This window comes from Carcharhinus amblyrhynchos, chromosome 12 (genome assembly GCF_965287045.1).
Source record: "Carcharhinus amblyrhynchos chromosome 12, sCarAmb.v2.hapA, whole genome shotgun sequence".
NCBI classification, from domain to species: Eukaryota; Metazoa; Chordata; class Chondrichthyes; order Carcharhiniformes; family Carcharhinidae; genus Carcharhinus; species Carcharhinus amblyrhynchos.
In genome coordinates this window covers 26266617-26282369 of record NC_137335.1, presented here as the reverse complement: position 1 = coordinate 26282369, position 15753 = coordinate 26266617, and the positions used below count along the sequence as shown (strand labels likewise).

The 15753-nt window shown below is 42.5% G+C and overlaps 1 protein-coding gene across 6 annotated transcripts in view; it reads left to right on the top strand.

The window, feature by feature from the left end:
* Positions 1-15753, top strand: part of cep43 (centrosomal protein 43) — an 89580-nt gene that overhangs the window by 29507 nt on the left and 44320 nt on the right. For 5 of the 6 annotated variants that reach the window (XM_080200259.1, XM_080200256.1, XM_080200255.1 and 2 more), the window contains exons 6-9: positions 3995-4021; positions 6056-6112; positions 15127-15197; positions 15305-15366. In XM_080200259.1, coding sequence (XP_080056385.1) covers positions 3995-4021; positions 6056-6112; positions 15127-15197; positions 15305-15366 — 217 coding nt within the window. The remainder of the gene's footprint in view (positions 1-3994; positions 4022-6055; positions 6113-15126; positions 15198-15304; positions 15367-15753) is intronic. The other variant, XM_080200257.1, reaches the window with a different exon arrangement.

Genomic DNA, 15753 nt, shown 5'->3' with positions numbered 1-15753 from the left:
TGCATTATTAGGTAGCGGGGCATTGCTTATAGCCACTACCCGCTTCTTGCAGCTGACTGTCTCTCACATCTCTACCTTATCCTGTTGTTCCTCAACTCTTATCTGCGATCCAGCAGCGAAGCTAGGCCTCAGGTAATTGGCTGGCAGTTCTTGGCGAGTGGAACATCTGTGCTCTTGTCCCTGATCGTTGGGGAAGGCCCATTACTGATACAACACACCAGCTGGGACCAGAACAGTGTGCTATATTCACAAAGGCAAGGTTATCATATGCCTTATTAACTGCTTTAAGGGTGACAGGACAGGTTAACAAAGCACAAATACCATTCATCTCCCATGCACCTTAACTCCAACATTTATTCTCCATTATCTCTTGTGCTTCTCGTCCTCCCCATGATGAATTTCATCCGATATGTCCCTATCTATATGCAATCGGCCATACACATCCTCTTGATGTCTGTCACTATCCTCAACAGTATTTACTGTATCTCCTAGTTTTGTGTTGTTTACAAACCTTAAAATCCTGCCCACCAAGGTTGCAAGTGATCTGGGTCAATGTAAGACAGGTTGGTAGTGAGAAAGATGAAATTAGTGCTTGCGTTTCTGGTGAGAGCTGAGGGCTTTGCTTTTATCAATATTTGGTTGGAAGAAATCTCTACTCATCAGGTACTCAATGCTAGCGTGTGCAAAGGTCAAGAGAAATAGTGGTGAGGTAGAACTTGCTGTTGTCAGCAAGCTATGGATGTGTTTTTGGATGATGGCACCAAGGAGCAAGATATAGATGAGAGAGTTGAGGATAGATCCTTAGAGGACACCAAAGGTAATAATATACTTTATATTAAATAAATTGTTGAGTTCTTAGCCTCTTCTAGCTTGAGTTTATTCATGGAATGTTAAATAGAAGTGATTCTGATATACCTTCTTTTCTCTCCTGAAGCTAGTGACTCTTACTGTGGTGGGGTTGTTGGTTGTTTTCTGTTACCCTCTCCAATTGTTATTTCTCATATTTAGACAGTCAGTAAGAAAATATCTAAAAAGACCATTTGACTCATTATATCTAACCATTCATAGTTGTTGCTCTACTTTGTATTGTCTCCAGTGTGCGCTTATCCCCCTTGATGCATGCTGAATAGAAAGTGTACCATTTTAACAGGTATGATCTGGCCAATGTATTGTAAAGTATGCGCATTACCCATATAGTCTTCTACATTACATTCTTGATCTAAAATTTTATTTGTTGCTGTATCTGCTTCTTAATATTTTGAAATTGTAGGCAATATGTTCACTTCTGTAACTTTCCTAGGTCTGTCATTTTTAATTTTGTTCCTTTCATTGCATATGTCAACATGTTCCTTTAACTCAATACTGAAATTAATTTGTTCATTTCATACAAAGGATATGAATTCCATGCATTTCATTATTGTATCTCCCTTTCAAAACAGTCTGCAAATTGAAGCAGCTTATAAATTCATCTTAACTATGTAGTTAGAAAACGTGAAGTACAGGTACTGATCACTGTGGAACTCAATCCCTTTCTCTTCCTCAACACGTCATACAAAAGCCAATGCTGTAAACCTGAATTAATAGGCCTGGTGGTTATCGTTATGAAAATTTAACCTTGGCTGTGATTCCCAAATTGAAATGCTGCCACCAGCGGGAAAAATTGTCTGGATTCAATCACTTTTTTGTTGCAAATAAATCCTCAACATTAAACACTTCAGCAAGCCCTGCTTCACAAAGATTGGGGTACCATTTTTAAAGGGCACCCTGATCCCATAGTAAAGTCCTTTCCCATCAATGGACTTCCCAACCCTCTGCAAATGAGAGGAGGACCCTAACCCTTTTCCACAGAAGGATAACCTTCCCCAAACCATGCAGGCATGAGAGAGATCTTAGCCTCCCTCCATCATCCCCAGTCCAAGGCCTTGCCTGGCCCTGCCACCCTATAGTGGCAATGGCAGAGTTGTAGGGGATACAGCCAGGGCAGTCTCCAGCCATGTATCTGACCACCCAAAAGCCTCCAAACTCCTGGTGAAACTGACTTCTCCTGTCAATCAAAATACTTCAAAGAGGTTTGGTAACACCTGAGGCCTCTGAAATCATTCAAAAGCAAATCCTGTTGTAGAATGGAGTTCTGCTGTGATTTGTGAGGATGATGAGGAGATGCCGGCGTTGGACTGGGGTAAGCACAGTAAAAAGTCTCGCAACAAAATCTCACAAAGTCCAACAAGTTTATTTGGCAGAACTAGCTTTCGGAGTCTCAGGCTCCTTCATCAGGTGAGTGAAGAGCTGTGTTCTCAAACAGGGCATACACTGACACAAACTCAATTTACAAGAGGTTAAAGAGGCATGGTACATTGGTGAGACCATGGAGACGCTGCGACAACAGATGAATGTACACTGCTTGACAATCACCAGGCAGGAATGTTCTCTTCCTGTTGGGGAACACTTCAATGTTCAGTCAAGAGCATTCAGCCGCTGATCTTCGGGTAAGTGTTCTCCAATGTGGCCTTCACGACACTCGACAATGCAGAATCGCTGAGCAAAAACTGATAGCCAAGTCCTGCACACGTGAGGACAGCCTCAGCCAGGATCTTAGGTTCATGTCACATATCTATAGCCCCAGTGACCTGCCTGGGTTTGCAAAATCTTACTAACTGTCCTGGCTTGAGACAATTCACACCCCTTTAACCTGTGCTTAGCCCTCTCTCCACTCATTGTTTATACCTGTAAAGACTTGATTACCTGTAAAGACATGCATTTCAATCATTATCTTGTAAATTGAGCCTATGTCAATGTATGCCCTGTTTGAGAACACAACTCTTCACTCACCTGAAGAAGGAGCATTGCTCCAAAAGCTTGTGCTACCAAATAAACCTGTTGGACTTTAACCTGGTGTTGTGAGACTTCTTATTGTGCTTACTCCACTGATTCTGCCAGACTTACTGAATATTTCCAACATTTTCTGTTCTTAGATCATTGAGTGTACTCCATTTCCTATTCCTTTGATTCATCATACCCATTTCCATGATCTATCCTAGATTGCCATGGTTTTTAATATTACTCACGTGTCAAACCTGGTCATAAGCTTTCTAAAAATCCAAAATAAATGTATTATAGGATTCTTGCCATAAACTTTCCAACCCTTTCTAGGCAATTTGTTGCTCAGAACCTATCCATTCTAAATCAAGTTAACAGTTCTTAAGTTATTCCTGGATTAATTGTACTCTAAAATAATCCACAGACTGAATTCCATTATTTTACCTACTTTAGATTTTAGACCAATATACTTGTGTTTGTCTGTTTCAAATTTATTCATATGTAATAATTCCTTAACCTTTCTAATGCATTTAATTTTACAATCCTTGGAGCAATTGCTCGCATTTCAGTAATTGGTAGTGAGTCAGCACTTTCTTTCCTTAACACTCCATTTAATGAGAGTTGACATCACAATTACATCTAACCGTGATCTTCCCTGTCTCTCACACTTTTCAGCAGGAGTTGGCAGTTGTTAGATAATGATCAAAGGAAAATGCTGGCTGATTTTCAACTCCCTTCCCCCTTTCCATGATGCTGAAGCTCTTCATTGCTGCTCTAATTGAAATCAGCTATCTTATGCTTTAGGTGGGTCAATGCAGTCCTAGAGGTTTCTTTGCCTTCAATGCCACCAAGAAAACCCCTTGATTGAATATTTAAATGTGAAGATGTACATTTTATGCAAAGGTCGGAAAAACATCATACTGTTGTTTTTTTGTCTCCAGTGATAAAATACAGTGTACAGTTCTGTAGAATTTTGAATACTGTGGGTACTCCATTTTAAGATTAAATATTCAATGCAAAATCTGAAAAACTTTTTAAATAAAAATTTAGTTTAAAAATCTAAGCAGAAACCAAATGTATTTGCTAAACATGCACAAGAATGGGGAAAATAGAAACCCAAATGTGAATTCCTAATGAATAAGAATAAAACAGTAATCGTTTGTTCTTCTTATTGCAGGGTGACCAACTTACTTATATTCCAAAGGTACTAGATTATTTGTGCCTCACTTTCTGCTGACTGGTGAAAAGTATTATAGAATCCTACTGTGTTGCTGGGGTTTTCATCAGAATATAGTCTTGTACACTCAACCTTCATAATTATTTTATGTTACTATAAATTTAATAGTTCAATTTTTAGAAATTCATTTATGGGATGTGGGCATTGCTGACTAGACCATTGCTAGTTGCCTATCCCTAGTTGTCCTTGAGAAAATGGTGGTGAGCTGCCTTCTTCAACTGATGCAGTCCCTAAGATGTAGGTACACCCACAGCACTGTTAGGGAAGGAGTTCCAGGATTTTGACTCAGCAATAGTGAATGAATGACTATGTATTTCCAAGTCAGAATGGTGAGTGGCTTGGAAGGGAGCGTCCAGGTGGTGGTGTTCCCAAGTTATTTGCTGTTCTTCATCTTCTAGACCTATGGTTATGGTCATGGTTTTGGAAAGTGTTGCCTAAGGAACCTTGGTGAGTTCCTGCCGAGCAACTTGTAGATGGTGCACACGGCTGCCGCTGTTGATCGATGGTAGAGGGAGTGAATGTTTGTGGAAGGAGTAGCAGTCAAGTAGGCTATTTTGTCCTGATGGTGTTGAGCTCCTTGATTATTGGAGCTTCACTCATCCAAAGTAGCTGATAACCAGAGGGCACAGATTTAAAGTGACTAGCAGAAGAAAAAGAGGTGACATGAAAAAGCACAGGAGCAATTCTCCCACCCCGCCGTGCCAGTTTTCTAGTGCAGCGCAGTGGCAGAAACACACATCCGAGCATGTGCAGGATTTGCGCACGCTTTCCCGATGCACACTCATCTCCCAGCGCTAGATTTCCAGCGCCATCAGATCCACGCTAGAAATCGACAGGAACTCCAGGTTTACATCCATTTTTAATGTCATTTTAATGTGATTAGCAGGCCCGGGACTGCATTCTCTGGGCCCACTAACCCCTGCATTCCATCTGAATGTTTTGCTTCAGTGAGGTTTGCAGTAGTCCCTCCTTTTCAGGGAACTATTGGAATGACCCTGCTGGAGTGAATGTGGGGCAACTGGGGCCCAGAGGGTGGGGGTGGTGGGGTTCAGGTGGAGGTGGGTGGTGCCCCCTGGGCATTGGCACCCTGACAGTGCCAACCTGTGCCCTGGCACTGTTCAAGGGGCAAAATGCCAATGCCCAGAGGACATTTGCACTGTCCATCAGATGTGGGCAGTGCCAAGGGGGCAGGGCCTTTAGGGAGTGGGCCCTGATGGAGGGGGTGGGGCTTAGGGGGCAATCATTGGGGTGAAGGTCCTGCTGCCACTCTGCCTTCAGGATCGATCGGGGCACGAGGTGGGATCAGGTGGGGGAAATGGTCGGGGGGTGGTCGCGATCAGGGGGGCGGTGGCAGGGTTCCAAACTGATGGTTTTGGGCAACTACGCATGTGCAGCGGCCTGATGGTTTCAGCCTTCTGGGCAGGACTAGGCCTCAGTTCCAAGTTTTTAATGAGATTGACGCTGGTGACCTCTGCATTGCACAATGTTTGGAAGAGAGTGAACTCCCACTGAAAGAAAACAGCGAGAATTATTCCAGTTTTCCTGTGAATTTGACACTGAGAATACTTTTGGAAGAATTGCCCTCCTACATTTTTTTACTGTTTAGAATTTGGAATTGCAATGCCTGATAGGGAGTTGACTGCAGTTTTAGTAATAGCCTTTGAAGGGAAATGGCTAAATACTTGGAGAAGAAAACATTTGCAGGGATATGGGAAAGAGCTGGAGAATGGGACTAACTGGACTGCTTTTCAAAAATCTGGTGCAGACTAGATGGACTGAATGGCTTCCTGTAGTGGACTATTCCATGGTAGGTAACTAGTTGCCACTCAAGTATCATAGTTACTGAGAAACATGACATTATGGTTTTGGTATACAATAAAGCATTCGTGACAAAGTAGTAATAAGTGTAAAGCTATTTTATTTTATAAATTCTACAACAACACCAACATATTTTTCTGCATTTGGGTTCAAGACTGATTGATTGTGATTATTCTTTTCCAGGAGTTATCAGCAAAACACACAGCAGAAGCCAAGAAAAAGTTTGAATTTTATGATAGAGTGAGTATTTAACTTGGATTGTTAATCCATGCTCAAACATATCTTAAATGCAACTTCATGTATATTTTCATGCACTCTTGTTAAGAGACGATCTATAACTAAACTAATCAAAGCTGTATGGTTATTACTATCAAGATACAGCAGGTGATTCTCCCACCCCGCCACACTAGCTTCCTAGCACGGCATGGTGGGAGAATCTCACGTCCAGAAATGCACGCACGCATCTCCCAGTGCCAGATTTCTGCGCCATCAGATCTGCACTGGAAACCGGCAGGATCACCAGGTAAGTTACTTACATCTATTTTTAATGTGATTAGTGGGCACGGAACTGAATAATCCGGGCCCGCTAGCCCCTCCCATCCCACCAGAGTGTTTAACTCTACAGTAGGTCCCTACTTTTGGGGAACTATTGGGATGCCCTGCTGGAGTGAGGGGGTGCGATCTGGGTCCCCCAGGAGGTCAGGTGGTGGGAAGTGCACCCTGGAATTGCCAGTCTATAGCCCTGACACTGCCCAAGGGGCAAGGTGCCCATGCCCAGGGAGCACTTTGGCACTGTCAGTTGGGCATGGGGCAGGGTATTGGGGGGCAATCAGTGGCGGTAGGGGGTCTGCTGCCACCCTGCAGGAGGATCAATGGGGCATCGGAAGGGAGGGGGGCTGGAGATTGGGGTGGGCATTGACCAGTGCGAGAAGGTTGGGAATAAATTGGGTGGATGTGTGGGGAGGTAGGGGTGGGGGGGGCAGTGGGTGAGCTGGGCCTGGAAGGCGCAGGGTGGGGGAAGAAGCTGGGCCTGGAAATGGTTGGGAGTCGGAGGAGCTAGGTCTGGGAATAGTTTGGGGGGGGGTGGGCAGCACTGCGGGGGGTCCCGATCTGGGCAGCAATTGGGAGGCTATCAGTTGAAGGTCAGTGCACATATGCAGATGTCCACTGATTTCAGCCTCTCCAGCGTTAATATGCCCTGACCCCCGAAATTTAATCATATTCACGCTGGCGGCCTCTGTACTGCATAGAGTGTGAGAGATTCTAGTGTGAACACCCGCTGAGAAGAACAGCAATTTTCCAGTTTTCCCGTGAATTTGATGCTTAGAATTTTTTTGGGACAATCCCATTTTTAAAGTATGCTTAAATTTTAGATGAATTGTATTTATAAAGTTCAGTTCTATGATTGGGCACTTCTAGTGAATATCTGCAGGGAAAGCAGATCAGGAATGATTTTTGACTTTAATGGATAGATGATTGTGACCCATGAGTCTGTGATGATCAACCTGTGATCCTGCTATTAACACCGTTCCTTACCAGAAACATATTTATGGAATCACCTGTTGAATTTCAATTACTTCATGCTGCAATCAATTGAAATACCTAGTTGAAATTAAGATGTTAAAATTTGGCACTTTCTCCATGGGCAAAAATGTTCTCTAATTCACGTTTGACCCCAGGTTGAGAATTAGAAATAGGAGATAAAATATTAACTCATACATCTAGAAAAACTCTGCATCCTCCCAGTTATGCCACTCAATTGTTTCTTACATGATTGATTTTGTTCTCTAGGTATGACAGTCTAGCACAGTCACAAATAAGGACCATCCTGTATTGCTAGATAATGTTTAGGTGGTGGTGGGCCATCTTCTTTAGCAACTTGTATGCTAGGCAATTCTAGGATTTGACCCAATGAAGGCATGGCGATTTAGTTGATTATCTATATTCTCAAGGGTTTTTCAGATTATAAACTGCACTTTAACAGAAAATTGACAGAAGCCACCTAGGCTGATAGAAAGCTACTGAGGAGGTTTTAGTTTATGAACATAGAGACAAGGACTAGGCCATTTGGCCCCTTGAACCTACTCTACCATTGAATAAGATCATGGCTGACCTGGTAGTAACTTCAAATCTGCTTCCGCTCAACTCTAATACCTCCGATGCCTTGCTCACGAAGAATCTATTCACATCTGCCTTGAAAATAAGTATTCATAGACTGCTTCAACTGCCTTTTCAAGAAGAAAGCTCCAAAGACTCACGACCCTCAGAAAAAGCTTCTTTTCATCACTGTATAAAAATAAGAAGTCGCCTGTGTAAAATAGTGACACCCGAGTTCTCAGTTCTCCTACAAGAGGAGATGTCTTCTCCATATCCACCTGTCAAGACCCCACAGGATCGTATATGTTTCAATCAAGTCACCTTACAACCATAGATACAAACCTAACCTGTCCAAGCTTTCCTCACAAGACAATTCATCCATTCCAAGTGTTAGCCTGGTAAACCTTCTCTGAACTTTGTGTATTTACGTCCTTCTTTAAATAAAGTGACCAATAATATACACAGTACTCTAGATGTGATTTCACTAGTCTGTATAACTGAAGGATAACTTCCCCTATCTTTGTATTCAATTTCCCACGCAATAAATTATAGCATTCTATTGGCTATCCTAATTATTTGCTGTACCTGCATATTAGCCTTTTGTGATTCATGCACGAAGACACCCAGATCCCTTTGCACCTTGGAGCGTTGTCTCGCCATTTGGATAATCATTTTCTCTTTTATTCTTCTGGCCAAAATGAACTATTTCATGTTTTCACACATTATACTCCATTTGCCAAATCTTTGCCCATTCACTTAACCAGTCTGTTTCTTCTTACCTCTTCACAGCTTACTTTCCTGCCAATCTTTTTGTCATCAGCCAATTTTGCAACCATCCCATTCATCCCACCATCCAAGCCATTTATATAAATTGTAAACAGTTGAGGTCTCAGTTGGTGTCTCTGTGTACACCACTTATTACATCTTAATGACCTTAAAAAGATACATTTATGCCTACTCTGCTTCCTGTTTGACACCCAATCGTCTATCCATGCCAATGTGTCACCCCCATACCTTGAGCTTTTATTTTTCACAGTAAATGTGAACACAACACACAAGAAATAGAAGCAGGAGTAAGCCACTAGGCCCTTCAAGCTTGTTCTGCCACTCAGTACGTCACTGCTAATTGATGCAAGCCTCAACTCCTTTTATGTGCCATTTCCCTATGCCACTCATCTGATGAAGAGACAACTTTCCAAAAGCTTGTACTACTTTAACTTGGTGTTGCGAGACTTCTTGCTGCGCCCGCCCCAATCCAATGCCAGCATCTCCACACCATTTCCCTATAGCCTTCTATTCCTCGATCTATCAAATATTTATCTACCTCCACTTTAAATACTTCTAATGATCCATCCACCACCATTATTTGGGGCAGAGAATTCCAGAAATTCACCACCCTCTGCGAGAAAAAATTTTACCTACCTCAGCTTTAATGACCGGCCCTTTTATCTTGTAGCTATGTCACCTTGTTCAAGACTGTCCCACTCGTGAAAACATCTTGCCATCTACCCTTTACCCTATCAAGTCCCTTCAGGATCTTATATGTTTGAATGCAGTCACCCCTCACTCTTCTGAACTCCAAGGAATACAGACCCAAACTATTTAGTCTCCCTTGATAAGACTATCCTCTCATTCCAAGAATTTGCCTGATGAATTTCCTTTGGACTGGCACTTTATCAAATGCTTCATGTTATATCTAAGCAATTATGCTAGTTACTGTTGCCCTAGATGATAGTGGTTGCAGGTCTGATAGGTGCTATCAATGTAAACAAGGTGAATTGTTGAGCGCATCCATATTCCAGTTGTTTCCATAACTTTTTCCCCTATTTTCTTATCTGCAAGTCCACTGTGTTGGTGACTCCTTGGATCAGATTTTTGTGGAGGAGGTAGGAAAGTCATGTTGGGAAACTTCCTGAACCATCAAACATTTCTTTTTATTTCTTTGAGATATGGGCGTCGCTGGCTAGGCCAGTATTTAATTGCCCTTGCGAAGGTGGTGAGATGCTACCTTAAACCACTGCAGTCCCTGAGAAGTAGGTATACCTACAATGCGGTTAGGGAAGGACTTCCATGAATTTGACCCAGCAAAACTAAAGGAGCGGTGAAGTACTTCCAGTTAGGGTGCTGAGTGACTTGGAGGGAAAATTCCAGGTGGTGGTGTTCCCAGGGCCTTGTCCTTAATGGTTGCAGGTTTGGAAGATGCTGTCTGAGGAGTGTTGGTGAGTTCCTACACTGCATTTGGTAAGTGATACACACAGCTGCCACTGTTTGTAGGTGTGGAGGGAGGGAGTGAGCGTTTGTGGGTGGGGTGCCAATCAGGTGGGCTGCTTTGTCCTGAATGATGTTGAGCTTTTTGATTGGAGCTGCATTCATTCAGACATGTGGGATGTATTCCATGACATTCCTGACTTATGCCTTATTGATGGATGACAGGCTTGGAGGTGGGATGGGGCAGAGCTGAGTTACTTTTCGCATGATTCCTAACCTTTGACCTGCTTTTGTAGCCACAGTATTTGTATGGCTAGTCAGTTCAGTTTCTTATCAATGGTGATCCTGAGGATGTTGATAGAGGGGCATTCAATGATGGTTCTGATGGCCACAGATGGCCTTTTAAAGCTACACAAGGCGCTTGAATCTCCCATTTTGGCACTAAGTACCCATGCTGGCTTTCATGCTGGTGCTGGCAGCATCTGTTTGGTGGGATTCGCCCACCTGAAAAATGCTAATAAGGGCATTTATAGGGTCATAGATTCGTAGAGGTTTACAGCATGGAAATAGGCCCCTCGGCCCAATTGTCCATGCTGCCTTTCTTTATAAAACCCTAAGCTGGTTCCAGTTGTCTGCATTTGGCCCATATCCCACGATACCCATCTTACCTATGTAACTGTCTAAATGCTTCTTGAGGGGCACATCTCAGAGGTTTACAGCATGGAAACAGGCCCTTCAGTCCAACTTGTCCATGTCGCCTTTTTTTAAACCCCTAAGCTAATCCCAATTGCCTGCATTTGGCCCATATCTCTCTATACCAATCCTACCCATTTAACTGTCTAAATGCTTTTTAAGACAAAATTGTACCCGCCTCTACCATTACCTCTGGCAGTTTGTTCCAGACACTCACCACCCTTTGTGAAAAAATTGCCCCTTTGGACCCTTTTGTATCTCTCCCCTCTCACCTTAAACCTATGTGAGGTTAGTTTTAGACTCCTCTACTTTTGGGAAAAGATGTTGACTATCTAGCTGATCTATGCCCCTCATCATTTTATAGACTTCTATAAGATGACTCCTCAGCCTTCTATGCTCCAGAGAAAAGTCCCAGTCTATCAAGCCTCTCCTTATAACTCAAACCATCAAGTCCCAGTAGCATCCTAGTAAATCTCTTCTGCGCTCTTTTTCTAGTTTAACAATATCCTTTCTATAATGGGATGAACAGTATTCCAAGTGTGACCGTACCAATATCTTGCACAATTTCAACAAGATGTCCCAACTCCTGTGCTCAATGTTTTGACCAATGAAACCAAGCATGTTGAATGCCTTCTTCACCACTGTATCCACCTGTGTCTCCACTTTCGAGGAGCTATGAATGTGTACCCCTAGATCTCTTTGCTCTATAACTCTCCCCCAACGCCCTACCATTAACTGAGTAAGTCCTGCCCTGGTTCAATCTACCAAAATGCATCACCTCGCATTTGTCTAAATTAAACTCTGTCTGCCATTTGTCAGCCCACTGGCCGATTGATCAAGATCCAGTTGCAAACCAAGATGATGATCTTCTTCAGTGTCCACTATGCCACCAATCTTGGTGTCATCTGCAAACTTACTAACCACGCCTAGTAAACCTCCACTACACTCCCTCCAAGGCAAGATATCCTTGCATAAGTGCAGCGACTAAAATTGCACACAGTACTCCAGCTGCGGCCTCACCAATGCCCTATACAGCTGCAGCAAGACCTCCCTACTTTTATATTCAATCCCCCTCGCTATGATAGGAAGCTGGTGAATATCGTGTCAAACCTGCTAATAACGTACAAATTAGCGGGTTTGCATAATTATCAAGTTGCCCGATCAGCGCCAGCAGAGTGAGCGAGTGAATCCAACGGCCCTTACGCCAACCGAGAATCCCAATTAATTGATTCTAAAAAATATTTTGGGCAAAAACCCATTCACTGGGGCATCAGGATTCCCACTGACCATCTGAGGAGGTGGGAGACTTACCCCTAAGATGCCTTGTTAATCAAAGCAATCCAGAAGGACACGAGAAGACTTTGGCTGATAGGATTAAGGAGAATCCTAAGGCGTTCTATAGATATGTTAAGAACAGAAGATTGGTTAGGGCAAGATTAGGGCCAGTTAGAGACAGCAGTGGGAAGTTATGTGTGGAACCGGAAGAGATTGGAGAGGCATTGAACCAATATTTCTCCTCGGTATTCACGCAGGGAGACATAAATGTAGCTGTGGAGAACACTGGGTTACAGGGTTGTAAACTGGATAGTATTGCAGTTGATAAGGAGGACGTGCTAGATATTCTTGAGGGTTTGAAAATAGATAAGTCCCCTGGGCCGGACGGGATTTACCCTAGGATTCTCTGGGAGGCAAGAGAGGCGATTGCAGAGCCTCTGGCTCTGATCTTCAGGTCGTCGTTGGTCACAGGTATAATGCCAGAAGATTGGAGGATAGCGAATGTTGTCCCACCGTTTAAGAAGGGGAACAGAGACTTCCCTGGGAATTATAGACCGGTGAGTCTTACTTCTGTTGTGGGCAAAGTTTTAGAAAAAATTATTAGGGATAGGATTTATTGTTATTTAGAGAGTAATGAATTGATTGGAGATAGTCAGCACGGTTTTGTGAAGGGTAGGTCGTGCCTTACTAACCTTATTGAGTTTTTTGAGAAAGTGACCAAAGAGGTGGATGGGGATAAGGCAGTTGACGTGGTATATATGGACTTTAGTAAGGCGTTTGATAAGGTTCACCATGGAAGGCTTCTGCAGAAAATGCAGATGTATGGGATTGAGGGTGATTTAGTTAATTGGATCAGGAATTGGCTAGCAGATAGGAGACAGAGGGTGGTGGTTGATGGTAAGTATTCGTCATGGAGTTCAGTTACAAGTGGTGTGCCTCAGGGATCTGTTTTGGGGCCACTGCTGTTTGTAATTTTTATAAATGATCTGGATGAGGGTATAGTTGGGTGGATCAGTAAATTTGCTGATGACACCAAAGTCAGAGGAGTAGTAGATAGTGAAGAGGGGTGTCATAGTTTACAGAGAGACTTGGACAAGTTGCAGAGCTGGGCCGAGAGGTGGCAGATGGAGTTTAATGCGGAAAAGTGTGAGGTAATTCACTTTGGCAGGAATAACAGATGTGTAGAGTATAGGGCTAACGGTAGGACTCTGAATAGTGTTGATGAACAGAGGGATCTAGGTGTATGTGTACATAGATCCCTGAAAGTTGGGAATCAAGTAGATAAGGTTGTTAGGAAGGCATACAGTGTCTTGGCGTTTATTGGTAGGGGGATTGAATTTAGGAGCCGCAACGTCATGTTGCAACTGTACAAAACTCTGGTGCGTCCGCACTTGGAGTATTGTGTGCAGTTCTGGTCCCCACATTATAGGAAGGATGTGGAGGCATTGGAGAGGGTGCAGAGGAGGTTTACCAGGATGTTGCCTGGTATGGAGGGAAGGTCCTATGAGGAGAGACTGAGGGATTTGAGGTTGTTTTCATTAGAAAGAAGGCGGCTACGAGGGGACCTTATTGAAACATACAAGATGATTAGAGGTTTAGAAAGGGTGGACAGTGATAGCCTTTTTCCTCGGATGGAGAAAGCTAGCACGAGGGGGCAAAGCTTTAAATTAAGGGGTGGTAGTTATAGGACGGATGTCAGACGTAGGTTCTTTACCCAGAGGGTGGTGAGGGATTGGAATGCCCTGCCTGCTGCAGTTGTAGATGCGCCTAGTTTGGGGGCGTTTAAGAGATCTGTGGATAGGTTTATGGATGGAAAGGGATTGGTTTAGGTTAGAGGGTCATTGCTTTTTTAATTGGTCGGTGCAACATCGTGGGCCGAAGGGCCTGTTCTGCCCTTTAATGTTCTATGTTCTAGAAGCAGGTTGGGAGGGGTGTGGGTATTTTCTGTAAGTAAAAACTACTGAAGGTATTTTCTTCATTTAAATGGATACTGGGCATTTAAATTGCCTTCGATCCTAGAGACTCCAAACAATGTTTTCATCAGATTTGAATGCATGAGAGCACTATGCTCCAAAGTAGTGTAATGTATTTCGGTGCTTATACAACATAAAGGTCAATTTATCTCTGCATGACATATCCTTATGATCAATCACTGCAGTAAAAGTGCATTTAATGATTGAACTGAAGATCAAATGTTTTGCACTTTAAAGCCTGTCAGTGAAAGAATTCCAGGCACAGGTGTTTGCTTTTCTACTTGCGACTGAGATTTCCACCTTGGTTCATGCCTCCTCTGGGAAGGATGTGAATCATGTCTACTCATTGAAGGGACCCAGACCCCACAAATTGTGGGACAAGTTTAAACTACCCATCCCTGCAATGGGGCTGGCAAGAGTAGTGGACTGCCCATCCTTATCCCATTCCGGTGAAGATTGTGCAGCTGTTATTTCTAAATGTACCTATTTCAACATTAACAAGCCAAGGTTTTTCATAACTCAGGCCTCTGACACTTCCTGTTGAATGTCTTCTCTGTCCAGTGGTCAAAATTGGATGCTACCCCACATTTGGTCCGAATGCTGTACAGCTAATGCATGATTTCCACTGATTTGCACTGTTATTTTCACAAGATAACTCAACATTCTGTTTGCTTTCTTGATCATTGTACCTCAGTGGACACGTTGTGCATTCGCACACAATTTGTAACCAGGTCAATTGTTTAAAATATAAGTAGTGAATTTTTACCTAATGCAAGAAATCATAATCTGTCCAATTTACCCATTTCACTGGAATCTTTTTGAGTTGTGTGTTTCACTATTTTTAGTTCTACTAAATAGAAATACTGTTTTTTGCCCATTTTAATACATGCACCAGGGAAAATGCTTTTTGTTTCTAGAAGTTCGAATTTAGAAAAGTGTAGCATTGTGTGTTCCAATGGCATTGTTATTTTAAAAAAGCATAATTTCCATAATCTACATTGATTTTAGGACAAGAATGGTGAGATAAGTAAAGAAGAACTGAGGGAATTATTCATAGATCTTTTCCCGCATTTTCATAAGTAAGTAAGCCTGTACCGCCTAAATTGTATTTTCTTTTTAAATTGCTCTTTGATGCAATCCATGTTTTTTGTCCAATTTTAACCATTTAAAATTGCTTCGCTGATAGGAATATGCTGGACGGATATATAAATGATGAATTTAAAGCCGTGGATAAAGATTTTAATCAAGGTAAGTATGCTTTATAAATGATTTTTATACATGTTAGTCTGCTGAAGTTATCCGATCCTAACAACATTAAGTTCTACATTTCTAGCAAGTTTGTTTTAATACTGAAGTTATTAGATTCCTCTCTGAAAACGTATTCCATTTAGAAATAAACAATCACATTTGAACAAAATTGGATTCTATCCTCATGTTAATTATCTGTCACTCCATTATATTTGTGGTTTCATAAGAATGTAGAACTTTGGAGCAGAGATAAGCCCTTCAAATCTCTGTACCATACAATATCATGCTCAAGTGTCTATATTATCAAAGAATAAAGAAAATTACAGCACACAAACAGGCCCTTTGGCCCTCCAAGCCTGCACCAACCACGCTGCCCGACTTAACTAA